The sequence below is a fragment of the Triturus cristatus genome, chromosome 3_2 (assembly GCF_964204655.1).
Source record: "Triturus cristatus chromosome 3_2, aTriCri1.1, whole genome shotgun sequence".
NCBI lineage: Eukaryota > Metazoa > Chordata > Amphibia > Caudata > Salamandridae > Triturus > Triturus cristatus.
This window is the reverse complement of record NC_140584.1, coordinates 1,167,825,922-1,167,845,229: the sequence shown is the minus strand read 5'-3', so window position 1 is coordinate 1,167,845,229 and position 19,308 is coordinate 1,167,825,922. Positions and strand designations below refer to the sequence as shown.

Sequence of the window (19,308 nt, the reverse complement as noted above, 5' to 3'; positions counted from 1 at the left end):
TCAAAATTCGAGACGCTATAAGAACCTTGAATAAAGGCGGTTACTTGGGATGCCTACTATTGCCAGCCAATATCCCTTGGCGATATCCGTTACGAACTTCAGCAAAGGACACAGTAATGTGCAACACATTCGTAACTTGTGCCATAAGAGGTCTCTTTTTGCAACACACCTATGCACACATTTTCTCGCTATTCCTGGTTATAGACTTCGAGCTATTCCACCTACCTCTCTCAGTTGTTATCAGACACCATATATTCATCAATTCATCCTTTCAACCACCTGGCCCACGGGCTGCGTGTCTGCAGGTTCCACTGTAGTGGTTTGCTGAGACAGTCAGGAGCTCACCATGGGGCGCGTATAAACATTTAGAGTAGGCTATCCTAATCTACTGGTGCGACACCAGGACCGGCGGGAAGGAAAGGAGCAGGAACTCATATTTCAAGTCTTATCAAATGAAGTTCATCTCTCGTCCAATTTCTATGCTGTTCAGTGAGCAGGTGATGGATCTAGCTTTAAGAACATGTTCTCAAACGCTTTGAAGGATTCCAAGCTGCGACCCATTTACACAGATCCCAGATCTCCTCTTCGAGTATCACACACAAAAGGGAAGAGGGTCAGCGAGCACAGAACTGCTGTCTTCGGAGAGATGACTTTGGACAGGGTTTGAAAACAAAAATTTTAAAACAAAATCATAGGGGGGGGCGAACACCAGTGTAGTATAAACAGTGAGAGTTCAGCATTCTCAAATCCAGGGCAGGTGAAAAAGAAACAGATGTCGGATGCAGATTAAGTGTTCAAGGATCTGCTAGGGAGCATACTAGCAGACCCACAGCTCCTGACCCAGGAGCAGTATGCCAGAGCTACAAAAAGCATCCAGAGCTAGAGTACTTCTAGGGGACTTCAAGGATAAGGCATTTGCAGGAAGGTGAAATGTACTACATACCATGGACCCCAGCCAGCGCCCCACATCTACTGGAGAGATATGGGAAAACAGGATGGATTGACTGGTGGGAGACACCACCATATGAATATGACTGGCTGAAACCTGAAAGCCTGCTTTAGAAAATGGGGTTAATCTAGCATACTATGTATAGTAACAATAAATAAAACGCATGCTCAAGGTAGGAGTGGGAAACAGGGAAAAAAATTGACTCAAACTTTATTACAAATCTCGAAGCAAGACCTGAAGCACTGAAAGTGATATTAGCTCGCATGTCTGATTCTTTCAAGGCAAAGAGGAAAGTATTTCTAAGATGCTAATAGCAGTTTAACACCCATATCCCTCCCAGGCCTATTCCAGACTACGGTCCCCATGGAAGAGCTGCATTTCTGATGTTGGAAAGCTTTGATTTCTCATGCTCACTTCTCTATTCATGCACTGGTTCATTCTATCAACACCTTCACACACCAGTGTTTGAATTCAGACTTTGCCTGAAGTATGCTCCAAGACACAGACATGCTCACTTGTAACATGGAATATTTGTTTTTATTCTTTTGGGAAAAAAAGCGAATATAAACCAATATCCAGAAAAAAACCTGTTTGCACTACCTGACCAATAACTGCAGGAGAGTGCTTAAAAGTGCTGCTAACCACACGCGGCAGAAAGATGGGGTGTGCAATCTGCAAGCCACGCCTCTCCTTGCCTCCTTCTGCTTCCTAAGGCGACATGTACCATCCCGTTTTGTACAAGTGGATTGGACCCTCCAAATGAATTCCATTAATGTGTCTATATGGAAACCTGATGAACATTATAGAAACTAGGTCCTCACCCCCTGAAAAGAGAAGGCAGGGACTGATTTTTTCCCACTGCCCTTCTAATGGATATTCTATCTGTCCTCCATCATGGGTTACTTCCGAAAAGCATTTATGGCAAAGCAGGGAAGAGGCAGACATTTAGTGCGTTCAGCTGCATAATGTTACAAAACAGATCTACTGAAAAGTAACAGTTTGGGCAGCTATTAAACATTGGCTTGTAAACAGTGTGACCTTCAAGATGCCAGAGAAACAGCACCGACCCCTCCCCAACGAGAGAGTTCAAACATTCCTCCATTCGTTTATCTCCTGCATGTGGCGGGAAACCAAATGAAGAGGAAAAGAAGTTGTCCTTTAAGTAAACTTGTTTCTTAGCATTTCTTAAAGCTGCGTTAACGTGCTGGTGTTTGTACTCCCCCACAGATGTGGTGTTATTAGTCCCATCATAAAGAAGCAGATGTTCCAGGCTTCCCCAAAAAGTTTTAAGTCTGTAGGTCTTTCTCCTTCTGTCTCAGCGTCCAGCTTTCCCCAGAAGGCACCGCACTGCTCCGGCTGGCTCAGAAGAGCTGGGCTCTTGCCCTCTCTGTACCACCTCTTCCTCACAACCCCACAGGCTCACTGGGGAGGAAGAGGTATGCCCCTAGGGTCAGTGACCTGTCCCTCCTGGAGATTCTTCACCAGCTGTGCCAGCCAGCGTTTGGTGGTTGTGTCGTCCTTCAGAACCTGGGCAAAAGTGGTGTCCTTGAGCTGATCTGGGAGGCACTGCCTCAGAGCTTCACGTGCCCTGCAACAAAGAAAAGGGAAGAATAAGGCTGTAGTTCTGGAAAAAAAGCAATACGCCATCTCTGACAATATGCAGGCGAGTGCTCTTAAGAGCGAAGTACTCGCAGCATGGTTAAAAGTGTTTAATTGTTAAGAGTCAGACGTCAATCAAATTGGACCATACTCAAATAGTTGAATGCAAACTAGAAGCCACTCCCTGGCACAAGAAACATGCAGTGGATGGACTGTGCTCTGCTCATTGACATTCTATCAGATAGTGGAAAAACGAGTCACAAGAAAAACTGGACCTCAAAACTCATCCAACCAACTCTCATCCAGCATTATGAACTACACAAACTCGAGATTTACACCCCCAAATTAGGCAAACAAATATATCATTCAGCTACCTCATTGGATGCCTCCCACATGGTTGCCAATTTCGACATCACAGACTGATATTTCTTTTGCTATATGGGTGCTCAATGTTCCACTCTTAGACCAAATGAACAAGTTCCTTTCCTTTTCAATCAAAGTCATTTGTGAAAACGTGTGGCTACCTTGACTGAGGCGTCCCAGCGCTCAAAAGCAGAGACTGAAGAACAGTGTTGGAAAACCACTCCCACACTAGAAGGGGTGGTGGTGGTCTTCCGGACACACTGTGGTAGCTTGGCTCGAGTGGTCAGGAATCAGGCTCCGTGCTAAGCATACAACATACCCAAACAATAACCATGCGTGCATCCGTTCCAAAAACGACTCTACACCGTAAAAATTATGAAAATATCTTTCTTTATCTGCTTTTTCTCTTAGTTGCTGATTGGGAAAATAAATAAGTCAATCACAATATACAAATCTTAAATAGTGCCGGTCAAATAAATACTGTCTGAAGATTCAATAAATAGGGATGATCATAAATACAAGGGACATAAATATAAGTGCAGGTAATACAGGCAATTAAATATTCTGAGGCAATAAATACTGTACCAACAAATATTGTGCACCAACAAGTCCTGTGGACCAATAAATATAGTGAAGCAATAAATAGGTTAAACACAATAAATACAGTGCCCCCAATAAATAATTAAAAGTATACAGCAACACTCATGTAATCAGATCACTTTTCAATTCCTAAGGGCTGATTTGGCCCAGGCACAGCTTGTAGGGTTGTGGAAGGCTTGAGGGGGTCTACTCCCTGGCTGGGTCAAGGCTGAGGCCTAAACTGAGGTAGATAAAAGGGGGGAAATACCAGAGACCTGGCTCTCTCTCTCCACACAACCTCTCTAGATTAGTCCCAGTTCACCCCTGGCACAGTCAGGTTGGTTCCAGCACCTCCCTAGCCCCTTAGAGCAGTCTCTCAGGTCTCCACAGGGCCTTAGGCGCCCTCTACTCCACTTACTGCCCTTTTTCTGATGTTCCGACGCCGCTGGAGTCGTGTCGATGCCGTGAGGCGGTTCCGGTTCGGTCTAGGCGGCCTCGGCACAATGTCAGTTCTAGACGACGCCGGTAGGCGGTTCCGGTCCGATGTCGGCGGCCTCGGTTCGATCTCGACCTCCGATTCGGCGGCGTCGGGCAGTCTCTACTCGATGTCGACTTCGGGCGGCTCCGGTCCGATGGCGCTCTCGGCTTCGATGACGTCGGCCGGCCTGGCCTGGATGTCGACTTCCGGCGACTCCGGGGTGCGATCCTCACCCCCGACCTCCGGTGCTCCTCCTCACAGGTTCCGGGCGACTCCGGAGTGCGATCCTCACTCCCGACCTCCGGTACACTTCACCTCGGTCTCCGACGACTCCGGAGGGCGGACTTCACTCCTCCGATGACGCCGCTCACTCGACCTCGGTTAACTTCCTCCTCGACCTTTGGTATTCCTCACGACCTCCGTCGGCGCCCTCTCACGACCTCAGGCGGCTCCGGGTACGACGTCTGCTTCTTCAGTCAGCGCCGCTTCTCCACCTCGGGCTCCAGGTCTCAGGCTACTCGACGCCGGACTCCAGGGAAACCAGTTTCCAGGTCAGGATCTTGCTGCTTTCTGCTTCTAAGGCCTGTTCCTGCTGTCCAGGTCCTTAGGATGAGTTTTTCTGGCTTCTTCCCACACAGGGCTACAGGCTGGGATCCATCAGTAGGGACTAGTATCAAGGGTGGGTTTATGGACCCCACTCCAGGCACAAGTTTCCACCCCTGCTGCTTCACTCCTTCCTCCTTCACTGTTGTGCTGCTCTCTCTTCACCAGTCAGGTGCCAACTGCCAGCTCCAACTGCCAACTCTCTCTCTTAGCTTCCCAACATTCTAAACCGCCTCCAACTGTCACAGGGTTCTGGAATGTTCTGGAAGGTGCTGGTAGGTTCCAGTGGATGCTGGTGATGTCACAGGTGGCCACCATTTTGTGCTCCAGGCCCTCAGACAGAAGTTTCAGGGGTAGCTAAAATGGCTCCCTGAATCTGCAGCAACACGAAAAAGTCTGGTGGTTCCCAAAAAGGAAAAATTCAAACAGGGTTGGAGGCAAAAGTGGGACAAAATAAATAATGATGAGGAGGGACCACCCAAAGGGCTGACAGGTCTAACACGCGTCCCCCCCAGCTGAAAGTGGGGAGAGCTACCCAACCCCTTGGGAGTTCTCATCACTAAGGCGGAAATACCTTGAGAGACCGTCTGCATTGGCGTGGTCCACTCCAGGCCGATGTTCCACCTGAAAGTCCATCCCCTGTAGGGAAATAGACCACCTCAACAACTTGGGATTCTCCCCCTTCATTTGCATCAGCCAACGAAGGGGTCTGTGGTCGGTCTGAACCAGGAAGTGCGAGCCAAACAGGTATGGCCGCAACTTCTTCAGAGCCCATACCACTGCAAAGGCTTCACGCTCTATTGCACTCCACTTCTGTTCCCTGGGAAGTAGTCTCCGGGATAGGAAGACCACGGGTTGATCCAGACCCTCTTCGTTGAGTTGCGATAACACTGCCCCAATGCCATGTTCTGATGCATCTGTCTGGACAATGAACTCCTTGGAAAAGTCTGGGGCCCTTAAGACCGGGGCCTCGCACATGGCTTTCTTCAATTTCACAAAGGCCTGCTGACAGGCCTCCGTCCAGACTACCCGTCGAGGTTGTTTCTTGGACGTGAGCTCCGTGAGGGGGGCTACGATGGTACCGTACCCCTTCACGAAGCGGCGGTAGTATCCCGTGAGGCCCAAAAATGCTCGGACCTCAGTCTGAGTCTTGGGGGGTTCCCAGGCCATGATGGCCTCGATCTTCGCCTGGAGGGGTTGCACCGCTCCCCTACCCACCAAGTGTCCAAGGTACACTACCGACCCCTGCCCGATCTGGCACTTGCTGGCCTTGATCGTCAATCCAGCTTGTCACAGGGCCTGGAGAACAGCTTGCAGGTGACGCAAGTGATCCTCCCAGCTGTTACTGAAGACGGCTATGTCATCCAGATAAGCAGCAGAGAAACTCTCCATTCCGGTGAGGATCTGGTTTACCAGGCGCTGAAACGTGGCAGGTGCGTTCTTGAGCCCAAAGGGCATCACACAGAACTGGTAGTGGCCATTGGGCGTGGAGAAGGCTGACCTTTCCCTTGCTCCATCAGTCAAAGAGATCTGCCAGTACCCTGAAGTAAGGTCAAAGGTACTTAGATATTGGGCAGCTCCCAGCCGGTCAATCAATTCATCCGCCCTAGGGATCGGATGAGCATCAGTTTTGGTCACTGAATTCAGTCCCCGATAGTCCACACAGAACCTCAGTTCTGGTTGGGCACCCGGTGGTGCAGCTTTTGGTACTAACACCACCGGACTGGACCAGGGGCTGCTAGAAGGTTCGATCACTCCTAGCTCCAGCATCTTAGTGACTTCACTATGAATGCTGGCCTTCACCTTGTCTGACATCCGGTAGATCTTGGACTTCACAGGTGGGCTGTCTGTGTCCACGTCATGGACGCACAGGTGAGTCCTACCCGGGACAAGGGAGAACAACGAGGAGCACTGCCCCAGGACCTGGCGACAGTCCTCCTGCTGTTCAGGAGTTAGAGATGGGGAGAGAATCACTCCCTCCACCGACCCATCCTTCTCTTGAGACGCAAACAGATCAGGGAGAGGCTCGCTTTCCACGTCCTCTCCTCCGTCAGTCACCATCATCAAGATGACTTCGGGCCTCTCGTGGTGGGGTTTGAGGCGGTTGGCATGCAGCACCCGCAGGGGCTGACGAGGGGTCTTCAGGTCCACCAAGTAGGTAGCCTTACCCTTCTTCTCCAACACCTCAAAGGGTCCTGACCAGCGATCCTGGAGGGCACTAAGCTCTCCCGGTTCGATCACCCACACCTTCTGGCCAGGCTCCAACTCCACCGGGTGAGCATGGTGGTCATACCACGCCTTCATCACTGCTTGGCTGGCTTCCAAGTTGTCAGAAGCTTGCTTCCACAACTTAGCCATTTGGCTCCGGAAGGCCAGCATGTAGCTCACCACATCCTGGGGAAGCTTTCTGGGAGTTCTTTCCCATCCGTCTCTCACCAGGTTGAGAGGTCCACGTACAGGGTGCCCATACAGAAGCTCGAAGGGGCTGAAGCCCACTCCCTTCTGTGGCACTTCCCTGTAAGAAAAAAGTAAACAGGGTAGGAGGACGTCCCATTTCCTCCGCAGGCTTTCAGGCAGACTTCTGATCATGCCCTTCAAGGTTTTGTTAAACCTCTCCACCAGACCATTTGTCTGGGGGTGGTAAGGAGTGGTGAACCGGTATGTCACTCCACACTCCTTCCACATCGCCCGCATATACGCTGACATGAAGTTGGTCCCCCTGTCGGACACAACTTCCTTGGGAAAACCCACTCGGGTAAAGATTCCCATCAGGGCCCTAGCCACAACAGGTGCTGTTATGGTCCTCAGAGGTATTGCCTCTGGGTACCGTGTGGCATGATCCACCAGAACCAGGATAAACCTGTGACCAGCTGTAGTCGGTGGATCTAACGGACCCACAATGTCGATGCCCACCCTTTCAAAGGGGGTGCTAACGACAGGAAGTGGTTCCAGGGGAGCTTTCAGCTTCACCCCTGTTTTCCCACTGGCTTGGCAAGACACACATGTCCGGCAGTAGGTATCGGACGACACTTTCATCTGAGGCCAATAAAAGTGTGGGACAAGACGGGCGAAGGTCTTGTCTTGCCCCAGGTGTCCTGCCAATGGTATCTCGTGAGCCAACTCCAGAAGGAAGGCTCGATAACGTTGAGGAACTACCAAGGCTCGTGATGATCCGTGTAGGGGTGCCTTGGGTTCACTGTAGAGGAGGCCATCCTCCCAGTAAACACTGTAGTTCCCTTCAACGTTCCCTGCTGCCTGGGCTTCGGCCTGTCGCCTCAGCCCCTCAAGGGTAGGGCACTCCCTCTGGCCCTGGCAGAATTCCTCCCTGGACGGGCCTCCCTCCACGTGCCACTCGGCCGGGATGGGTAGGTCCTCCAGGTTGGTAACGTCCCCCACCGCAGACTCCTGGTCCACCACCTCCGGTGGCCTATCCGTCCTACGGGGTGGGGACGCCGAGGCAGGCTCCTCCTGTCCTCGGTTCTTCCCTTGACTGGCAGCTGGCTGGGCCTTTGTTCCAGGCTCCAGCCGGAATGAACTCCCTCTTCGGGTAGTCGTGGACCTTGTGCTAACACAGGCCCAGTCAGGTGTACCCAGCATCTCGGTGTGAGTCCGGTATTCCACCTCCTTCCAAGCGTTGTGCTCCATGTCATTCCCCAGCAGACAATCGACTGGCACGGCAGGGCTTACGGCAACTCGAAGTGAACCTGCAACCCCCCCCCCATTCAAAGGGAACCTCGGCCACGGGATAGTGGCCTGTTCTGCCGTCAGCCATCGCGGCTGGGTGGAGTACATCGGGAATTACCTGCTCTGGAGACACCAGTTGGCTACGCACCATAGTCATACTGGCTCCTGTGTCTCTCAGAGCCTCCCCTCTTTGGCCGTTGATGGTGACCCATTGCCCATACTTTGCGGTATTTGCGGGCACCTGGATCTTAGGAACCATCTCCCGTTCTCCCAGGGACACTAAAGTGACACCCGCCCACTCCCTTCCCTTAGTTAAGGGCATCTCCTCCCCGAGCACTACACTAGCTACTCCGGGGGTCTTTCCTCCAGTGGGAGGGGGTGGTCGTTTCAAGCACTTCGGATCTCCTTTATAGTGTCCAACGCCACCGCACTCATAGCAATGGACAACCCTTGGCTGCTGACTCTGGCCAGGATTAGGGTTTCTGGGCGGGTTAGCCTTAGGGGTGAATCCTGTTCCCTTCCCTTGGAAGTTATTTTGGGGGCCTTTGGAGAACTCCTTTTTCTTTTCCCCTCCCTCTTTCTTCTGGGGGGCGCCCTGTCCGGCCTTTTGAGTATCCCCTCCAGTCTCCCTTGTGGACACCCGGGTACTAGCCCAAATGTCCGCCTCCTCAGCAAGCTTCCGGGGACTGGTCAGCTTGCTATCCACCAGGTGTTGCCGCAGTTCAGGGAAACATTTCTCGAGCAGGTGTTCCTTCAGTACCAGGTCAAACAACCCCTCGTAGTTCCTCACTTCACTGCCCTGAATCCAACCTTCCATTGCCTTCTTCGCATAGTCCAGGAAGTCCACCCAATTCTGCGTGCCCAGTTTGTGACTACCCCTGAACTTCTGTCTGTACTTTTCAGGTGTTAGTCCAAACTTTCTGATGAGCGCCAGTTTCATGGTGGGGTAGTGGGTCTGCTCATCCTCCTCGAGGGCCAATAAAGCATCCCTAACCGCTGGAGGCATGTACTTGTACAATCCCCCTCCCCAGTACTTCTCTGGAACCCCATGGGCCCTCAATGAGACCTCATAGGCCGCTAGCCACTTGGCGATATCGTCGCCCACTCCATAGCTAGCTACTATGTCCTTTGGCAGGTATGGTTTAGGTTCCCTGGTGATCTCTTGGGTTTGGCTGCCACCATTAGGAACAGGTTGTGCCCCGATTCTCAAGATCTGAAGATCTATTTCTTTCAGTCGTAATTCATGGGCCATCCTCTGCTCCTCCTTCTCCTTTTCCAGCCTTGCTAAGTCCCATGTGAGCTGTCTTTTCTCCCTCCGGTCTGTTAGCTCCACTTCAGACAAGCCACCGCTAGAGGCACTGCTGCCCTTCCTAGAAATGGTTCTGGGCCCTGCTGACAGGTTCCCCACCTCAGGTTGGTACATCTCAGCCCCCTCGGGGTCAGGCTCTCTATCCCTGTCCTCCTCCTCAGCCTTGCTTTCTCGGCGTGCCTCCCCCCAAGCCCTTAAGCTGGTTTGGAGTGCACCCTTCTTTGCTCCTGGGGGACAGTACACCCCCTCCCGCTGGCAAAACTCCCTGAGTTGGGCCACAGTGTACGTTTCTAGATTTTCTAGTACAAACTCCATCTTGCCCACTCAGGTTAGAGGACAGGTTTTGTGCAGTAACTATGCAGGGGGGTACCTTTAATAATACCTCCTCCCACCACCAGAGTAAATTTGGAAAAAACAAAAACCCACAATTAGGAAGGCCGCTCTTGAGAAAACTCCCGGTGTAGGCCTATGGACTACCCACAGTTATTGTTGAGTATGCGTAGGCACAGCTCTATCCCACCACTGAACACCAATTTATGTTGGAAAACCACTCCCACACTAGAAGGGGTGGTGGTGGTCTTCCGGACACACTGTGGTAGCTTGGCTCGAGTGGTCAGGAATCAGGCTCCGTGCTAAGCATACAACATACCCAAACAATAACCATGCGTGCATCCGTTCCAAAAACGACTCTACACCGTAAAAATTATGAAAATATCTTTCTTTATCTGCTTTTTCTCTTAGTTGCTGATTGGGAAAATAAATAAGTCAATCACAATATACAAATCTTAAATAGTGCCGGTCAAATAAATACTGTCTGAAGATTCAATAAATAGGGATGGTCATAAATACAAGGGACATAAATATAAGTGCAGGTAATACAGGCAATTAAATATTCTGAGGCAATAAATACTGTACCAACAAATATTGTGCACCAACAAGTCCTGTGGACCAATAAATATAGTGAAGCAATAAATAGGTTAAACACAATAAATACAGTGCCCCCAATAAATAATTAAAAGTATACAGCAACACTCATGTAATCAGATCACTTTTCAATTCCTAAGGGCTGATTTGGCCCAGGCACAGCTTGTAGGGTTGTGGAAGGCTTGAGGGGGTCTACTCCCTGGCTGGGTCAAGGCTGAGGCCTAAACTGAGGTAGATAAAAGGGGGGAAATACCAGAGACCTGGCTCTCTCTCTCCACACAACCTCTCTAGATTAGTCCCAGTTCACCCCTGGCACAGTCAGGTTGGTTCCAGCACCTCCCTAGCCCCTTAGAGCAGTCTCTCAGGTCTCCACAGGGCCTTAGGCGCCCTCTACTCCACTTACTGCCCTTTTTCAGATGTTCCGACGCCGCTGGAGTCGTGTCGATGCCGTGAGGCGGTTCCGGTTCGGTCTAGGCGGCCTCGGCACAATGTCAGTTCTAGACGACGCCGGTAGGCGGTTCCGGTCCGATGTCGGCGGCCTCGGTTCGATCTCGACCTCCGATTCGGCGGCGTCGGGCAGTCTCTACTCGATGTCGACTTCGGGCGGCTCCGGTCCGATGGCGCTCTCGGCTTCGATGACGTCGGCCGGCCTGGCCTGGATGTCGACTTCCGGCGACTCCGGGGTGCGATCCTCACCCCCGACCTCCGGTGCTCCTCCTCACAGGTTCCGGGCGACTCCGGAGTGCGATCCTCACTCCCGACCTCCGGTACACTTCACCTCGGTCTCCGACGACTCCGGAGGGCGGACTTCACTCCTCCGATGACGCCGCTCACTCGACCTCGGTTAACTTCCTCCTCGACCTTTGGTATTCCTCACGACCTCCGTCGGCGCCCTCTCACGACCTCAGGCGGCTCCGGGTACGACGTCTGCTTCTTCAGTCAGCGCCGCTTCTCCACCTCGGGCTCCAGGTCTCAGGCTACTCGACGCCGGACTCCAGGGAAACCAGTTTCCAGGTCAGGATCTTGCTGCTTTCTGCTTCTAAGGCCTGTTCCTGCTGTCCAGGTCCTTAGGATGAGTTTTTCTGGCTTCTTCCCACACAGGGCTACAGGCTGGGATCCATCAGTAGGGACTAGTATCAAGGGTGGGTTTATGGACCCCACTCCAGGCACAAGTTTCCACCCCTGCTGCTTCACTCCTTCCTCCTTCACTGTTGTGCTGCTCTCTCTTCACCAGTCAGGTGCCAACTGCCAGCTCCAACTGCCAACTCTCTCTCTTAGCTTCCCAACATTCTAAACCGCCTCCAACTGTCACAGGGTTCTGGAATGTTCTGGAAGGTGCTGGTAGGTTCCAGTGGATGCTGGTGATGTCACAGGTGGCCACCATTTTGTGCTCCAGGCCCTCAGACAGAAGTTTCAGGGGTAGCTAAAATGGCTCCCTGAATCTGCAGCAACACGAAAAAGTCTGGTGGTTCCCAAAAAGGAAAAATTCAAACAGGGTTGGAGGCAAAAGTGGGACAAAATAAATAATGATGAGGAGGGACCACCCAAAGGGCTGACAGGTCTAACAAACAGAATCAGCCACTCATGTCTACACTTGAGCCAGAATTATAAATCTTAAATCTAATAGTGTCCGGACTCGGCCATGCAGGAAGATAGGCAAGCAGTTCCAAAGCTTGGCCATTAGCACAGAGATAGACCTACCGCCTCGACGAACCTTGGCAAACCCCGTGATGCAGAAGAAACGCAGGTGATTAGATCTCAAGGCTCTCTCCTGATAGTACTGACTGAGCCCATTTCTCTGGTATCGTGGACCTTTGCCCCTAATGGCCATGTCCGGTACCTTCTGTAATGCTCTCCCTGGTGGATGCTCTAACTGCAGACTCATCACCTTTAGAATATCCCCAGGTGTCAGATTGGCTTCAGAAGATTTTTCAGGAACGCCCCTGGGTGCCATTAGGTGGCAGCATAGGTCTCCAAACGGACTCTGCTCTGAAAAGGATGGCTTGAGCCGCACATTGGTTCCACCCAAAGGTGCCGATGTCAGTTTCTTTCTCTACACCATCTGCACGCGGAGCCCAAAATCCAATTGTTGGCACCAGTATGCAGATCTCAAATTTTTAACCTTTTTAAATGGAAGAGCCCATTCCACAGACCAGAGATGAGAGGACGGTGAGGAATCTGCAAAAGCATTACTGTAAGCAAGTGACAAATTCTTCTGATGGACACCTCATGTTTAGAAAAGATATCAAAGCAGTACCTCCCCTGGTGGTGGGTTTCTTGAATGAGTCAGACCAAGAAGTCCTGCAGGACAGAACGGCCAAAGCACATCCCATCAGACCGGATGAGGCAGTAGTTCTTCGTGAACAGTTGCACTAATGCCCATGTTGCAGCCTGAAAAATATCAGACTGGCATTAAACATGCCATGGCAATGGTAGCACCCAGGCCCATGTGAAACGGGCCCTCAACCCTTCTAGAGGCTGCTACATCGTGTCACAGATTTTAATGTCGAGAACTATATACCTGGACAAATATGCTTTCTGCATCACATTGCGTATCTTTGGAGAAGAGGAGAACTCCACAAAAGAGCTGATCATCCACACAAAGGTCTTTGGTCCAATCAATTTAAAATCTGAGCACTCTGTAGGGAACCAAACAATGGAGTCTCTCCTCCCCCTGTAAGGGGTGAAGTATGGCAAAACTTCGGACGGGTGAAGGCCTGCCGATGTGAAAGGAAACAAAATGGTCACTAAGCAGTAGGAGCAGTTTTGCAGCCTGAAGACGTTTCTGGATTCACACACTGTGCATCTATTCCACATTTGCGAGTGCAGGCGTTAACCTCCATTTGGTGGTAAATCGACCCCCTGTGCGACAGACAGCATCTCGGGAGTTCCTGTGCCTGGTCACCATCTTCAGATTCTTTTTTTCCCTGGCACCTGTTCTATTTGGAACTTTCCTTGTTTTGAAGTGTTGCTCACCTCACCGGTTTGCTTAATCCCCCATTTCCAGGGAGGCCAATGGGTTTCATGTGAATCCAAAAAACTCTTCTGCATGCAAAACGTCTCCCATTGGTAAGTAACCATACCGTTTTGCAGCACAAATCCTTTTCTGGATTCATATGCAGTGCTTCTGATGAAGATGCAGTGTTTGGTCCCTGGAAAAGGAGGACACTGAATAGGAGTGACGTGTCTGGCATTGTACAGTACCCTTGGGATCAGGGCAATCAGTGGAAAGGTGTACGCAAATCTTACGTAAACAGTCTATTGATAGGGCACTCCCCTTGGACTAGTGATGTGGCGGTCGTGACACAAAGTCATGGCATTTTCTGGACTTGCGAATAGGCCTATGCTTGGTGTATCACAGCGTCTGAACATGCTGTCCAGTACTTCCTGCTTTCTCCCCCATTCATGGAAGGTGTTTTGCCTGCTCAATCTGCCTGCTTCTGTGCTCTGTTTCCCCCAGGAGGTGTATTGTTACTAGGGTCGTGTTTTGTTGGATCACCCATTTCTATAACTCTTGCACTAGTCTTGACAGTGGGAACAACTTTGTTCCTTCCTGCTAGTTGAGGTAGAACACAGTTGTCGTGTTGACCAATTGGATACGCACTGTGTCCCCTCATGTGCACCTGGAATGCTTTCAGCTCTAGGAAGACAGTCTTTGGAGTCCAGTGGATGCCATGAAGCACATTAACTACTTGGAACTAGAGTGGAGGTCTTCAAACTTTTTTGTTCGGAGTCTTCCCTAAGCAAAACGTTTTGAATTTGGGACCCCCTGGAAAACTACATGGCAAGGATTTGGGAAGGGCAAGGGATGATCACAGGGGCTACTGTGCTGTAAAATAGATAGAGAACTAAAGAAAAAACATGTATTCCCACCAAAGTGCCTGCTACCTGAACTAATGTAAATGTGCACAATGGTTAATCAAAATATAAAGGCTGCTTTGGAGCCACTGTAGCTTCCTCGTCAGGTGGTGCCATTATTTAGCGGGCCGTGTGTGGCTTGTTGGCTGAAGACCTGATGTTGGTGTTGTGGTGCTGGCATGAAAACTGCCCTGCCTATTGGTCTGCTGTTGGAGATGCCTCCTCTTCTGAAGGATCCTCCGAATTACAAGACCCCCAGTGGCCTTGGCCGTTTTCGAATCCTTTTTCATTTCTTGCAGACCCTTATCTATTGCGGTCCTGTGAAAGGCATTTTGACGGCTGACACCTACACCTCTATCTTGAATCCAGACAAAATGAGCAATGTGTGTCTCCGGAGGTTAGTGAGTGTGCATATCTGCCCGCTGGCAGTATCTGCCCCATCCAGTGCTGATTTGAGGCAGAAGTTGGCAATGTTCTTGCCCTTCTGGATCACTGCCTTTGCCCTCTTTCTGAATACCTCTGAAAGGTTCTGCATGAGCCCTTCAGTGTCCTCCCATAGCTTGTGGCTGAACCCATTGATGAGTGCATTTGAATTTAATGCTCCACTACGTCACTGCTTCTATTTTTCGAACCAGCAGGTCCATTCTTTTGCTCTTCGTCTCTGGAGGTGGGCTGGTGGATGTGCACGGGTTATTCCTCTTCCTGGCTGTTGCCAATCTGATGCGAGTCTGTTGCTTCGCTCCATTTGATGTATTGGATCTCTTAAGTGGAATGTTCATATTTTTTCTCCACTCGAGGAGTAATCGCCCTAGGTGTGGCAGGTTCTTTGAAAGCTTTATGACGCTGATCAAGGATGCTGGGAGGCAGGAGTGGGTACAGTTCGCCTTTTGAGATTGCATCAGGTTTTCGAGGAGGAAGCAGGATTCCTCCCTCTATTCCTCGAGCTGGACACCAACCGTGTCCGTTGCCCTCTTAATTAGCAATGTCATTCAGGGGCAAGGGCCTCAAGAGTAGTTGTTGACACTCTCCTTGGGGGATTCAGCGTCGAGATGCAGACACTCATCGCTGGACTGGCCCTGCTTCTCCTTGGTGGATTAGTCTCTCTCATAATTGAAGCGATCTTCCTGCTCCTCTTTGTGCAGAGGCTAGGGTGCTTCGGTATGTAGTAGCTAGTCACCCAATTACCTCAACTCCGAGGGTTCTGTGGGCTTGAGCAACGACTTCAAGGAGTCAAACTCTTTCTTGCGTTGCAGGAGCGCTGGCATCTCGGCCTAAAGTTGGAGTCTTTCTCTTAACCTCGAGTGAGCATTCGGTGTAGAGGAGGGGGCAGCAGAGTCTTTCCTTTGCTTCCTTGTCCTTTCCTTCACACTCTAGTCAGCGCCTGTTCGTGTCAAGAGTTGGTCCGACGGCTTGCCCCTATTGGTGTCCTTTGGTTGGGACCTGTGCGGCTATTTGTTTGTGCTGCTTTGCGGTCATCCAGTGTTTGGATGCAGAAGTGGCTCTTGAGTCTTTTGCTACCTTCTTCCGCTTGGTCTTATCTGGGCCTGCGCTGTCTTCTTCGCGGCTTCTCTCTCTCTCTCTCTATGACAAAGCTACCTTTGGCATCCAACTCCCCTCCTAGTGCTGACTAAGCTTTCTCAACCTTTTCCTCGTCATCACTGGGGATGGTCAGGTCGTTCTTGTAGTTTGAGGGGACCAACCATGCTTTCATGTGCCAGTTACTGTTTCAATCTAAAAAGTCTTTGGTGCAAATTAAACGCAGGCTTCGACATTGTGATTCTTCATCAGGGACAGGTTACAGAGCTCACATGGGTCCCTCTGCGCAAACTTGTGATGGCAGATTTTATAGGGGTTTGTGTTCTCCATATCCATTAGCTGCTCCTTTCCTCTGCATTCCCCGCAGATTTGGTCTTCACCAGTGCGGTCCACCATCAGGATCAAGGCGGCTCCCCTCCTCAGTCTTCGGAATTTCTCGTGGCCTCTGATTTTCAGTGCATGCGGTCGACTTTCTCCCTCTCCTTTCTGTAATTTTTCCATGATTCTTCAGGGCACCTCCGGTGTGCTTCCAGACCGAACGATGGAAAATCCAGGACCACAAGGATGACTTTGGCCCGGTGACTTCTGATTTCCAGAAATCGGGGCAAGAGTGGTAGTGGCGGGAAGGTAGGCAGAAGTCTCATGCTCCATTCTATACAGAACGAGTCTCCGAGAGAGGACCTTCTTGCGAAAACCAACATGCAAAAGAGTTGACACTGACTTCAACATTGGCAAATAGATGGAGTCCGGGTTCTAGACATTACTGGAAGACGCCCTCTGCCACGTCTGGATGAAGCTACAATTTGTGACTCTTGGCGTCTCTGGCCAGGTTACTTCGCACTGGCTTTTCAACATCCTGCCAGCTGGGGCACAATCTGGGCGATGGGCGGACGATTCAGCCAATTTCAAAGAAGCAGGGCCACTTGGCACAGAATTCATGGCCCTGCCCCACCCTGCTTGTTGCAGTACCAAGAGGTGGGGATGTTGCTCATTAGGACCTGAAACAGCCTCCCTTTAATGAACGTCAGGAAGGCTTTCAACACCAAGCGAATGTCCCACGACTACAGCACATGCCATCTGGCATACTCTACGAGGAGGCTGCAGGAGGTCAGTAGACCAAGAAGACTCCGATGCATCCTTATGGATACCCAGGACTGAGGCTGAAATATCAATGAAAATGCACCATATCCAGAATGGCTCTGATAAAAGGGTGTCCGGAATAAAGTGTGACTTTGGCACTTCGATCAGAAATCCCAATGTTGTAAGTTTACTGCTGTCTAGAGGTGACCCGTAACTGACTGTGGCAAGTCTGCTATCAACCGTCAGTTTGAGGTAGGGGAAAACTGGTATCCTCAACCTCCAAAGGTAAGCTGCGACCACTGCAATCACCTTCGTGAACACTCAAGGAGCAATGCTTGTGGCCCACCCTGAACAGCAGGTAACACCTGTGAGCCTGCGGGTGAGGGATGTGAAAACAGCCATCCTGCAGGTTCAACGCCATCATCCAGTCTTCTGGATCTAGGGCAGATAAAACTTGGGCCAGCATGAGCATGCCGAATATACTTTCACAGGAGGAAATTGAGAGGTCGCAAATCTAAAAAATAGGGCAAAGATCTTTGCTCTTTTTAGGCACTAGGAAATACCAGATGTAACACCCATTCTGATCTCAGGGGCCAAGACCCTATATGCCTCCTTTCTCTAAAAGAGCCAGAACTTTCTGCATCTAAATAGACCAATGATCATCTGAAAGCGGTTCTGATGAGGGAGGCACATGCAGCGGAATAGAAAAGAACTGCAGGGCTTAGCCTCGCTGGACTACCGGCAGAGCCCACCTTTCAGATATTATGGTCTACCATCTGTGGAGAATATGCCTGATCCTGCCTCCCATGGGGTGGTCATATGCCGCCATGGGCAAGCTAAAGTGGCTAGGTGGCTGCTGGCGCAGGGGTTAGGGACTGGAAAGTTCGCTCCCCCTGCTGGCTGAGACGCTATCTGCCAGATCCCACTAACTTGACCTCGAAAGGATTGGGAGACGTCTTATTCAGGTGGTGGGCCCTTATGCGGTCTTAATGCAAAACCTTTAGTGATACTTCGAAAGGGCCAAAACTGTGAAGGACACAGTGACTTAACTGTTTAAAGCACCTGCGGGTGGAGTCAGCCTTTTTGCAAAAGAAGTGAGACTTTATCAAAAGGAATATTTGAGTGACACCTAAACTTCAACCGAGAAGGCTTGGATCTCTCGCACATGTAACGTTTGAGCACCATGCTAGTGCCGACCACTCTGCCTAAAACTCGTGCATGTTCATTCCTGACTATCTTAAACGCTTTGTGCCAATTTCCATGAAATTCTTTTAGGACTGCTGGTAAGATCTTGGCGACCGAGCCACCTAATGCATGGGAGTACCTTCCCAGCAAACAACTGGTGTTTACGGTCTGGAGGGGATGCCTAGCAGAAGAACACACCCTCTTCCCAAATGCCTCAATTCGAAACTGTCAGGGAGAAAGAACTGATTGGGCTTAACACTGCCAACTAGAGGCCAGTACTACCAGACTCTTAGGAGTATGGTACTGCATCAAAAAGGCAAGGTCACCTGATTTCTCTGCACAGTGCCATAGAATAAGAGATGTTATAATGAAGGCGATGCTTATTGATGCTTGACAACTGATGTATCGTACCAGATAAAAAATATAATAATAAAGATAATCCAAAAAAGAAAAATCAAAAAGGCAAGGTCACAGAGAAAGTGATGCAGTGCCACCTGTGTTTACAAGTGGGAAATAGAGTTTGGGGCATGTGTCCATAAGGGTATTATCAGGGTATTGTTGAACTGCAATAGAGGTTCATATGCGGATTTGTCTGGGTTGTAGAACTTAAGTGAGAACATTCGGCTTTGCCTCAACAGAAAGCAACAGCCAACCAAAGAAATAGCTCAGCCACCCATCTAATGACCATAGCGAAAACAGCAGATCTTTCCTGGAAGGGCCGGGGGAAACCAGCCCCATGTCAGAGAAAGTATCTGGCCCACTGGCCTCTTGTAGGCATAAATAAAAATCACCATATGGTGGTTAGAATTCGTCCCCATCATCAACTTCACCACCAAAAGCTGATTTGCTAGAGTCCAATCTGAACAGCTGCTAGTGTACTGAAGGGCAGCTCTTAGGCAAAAGCACATCATTAAAACAGAATTAAAGTATGGCTTCGGCTCGGAGTCTGACAGAGCAACAGGATCAATGTTTTCCTCTGGTGGCGCCGACGCAGTAGGGACCGGCATGAATCGTGATGCCATGCATGGAGTGTGCTCCAAAGTCAGAGGAGAACCCGAAACGGGTTATGTAGGCACACACCACCATGGGCAGAGCAGCCAGTGGTAACTGACGGTAGGCCTCTGCAAATCCATGGACTCTGGAGATGCACCAGAGGGAGTC

General features: G+C 50.4%; 1 protein-coding gene across 1 annotated transcript in view; it reads right to left on the bottom strand.

Moving 5' to 3' along the window:
- Positions 1–1,142: 1,142 nt before the first annotated feature.
- Positions 1,143–19,308, bottom strand: part of CNOT9 (CCR4-NOT transcription complex subunit 9) — a 125,417-nt gene continuing 107,251 nt past the window's right edge. Inside the window, exon 8 of the mRNA XM_085650038.1 lies at positions 1,143–2,537. Coding sequence (XP_085506164.1) covers positions 2,369–2,537 — 169 coding nt within the window. The 3' untranslated portion in view covers positions 1,143–2,368. The remainder of the gene's footprint in view (positions 2,538–19,308) is intronic.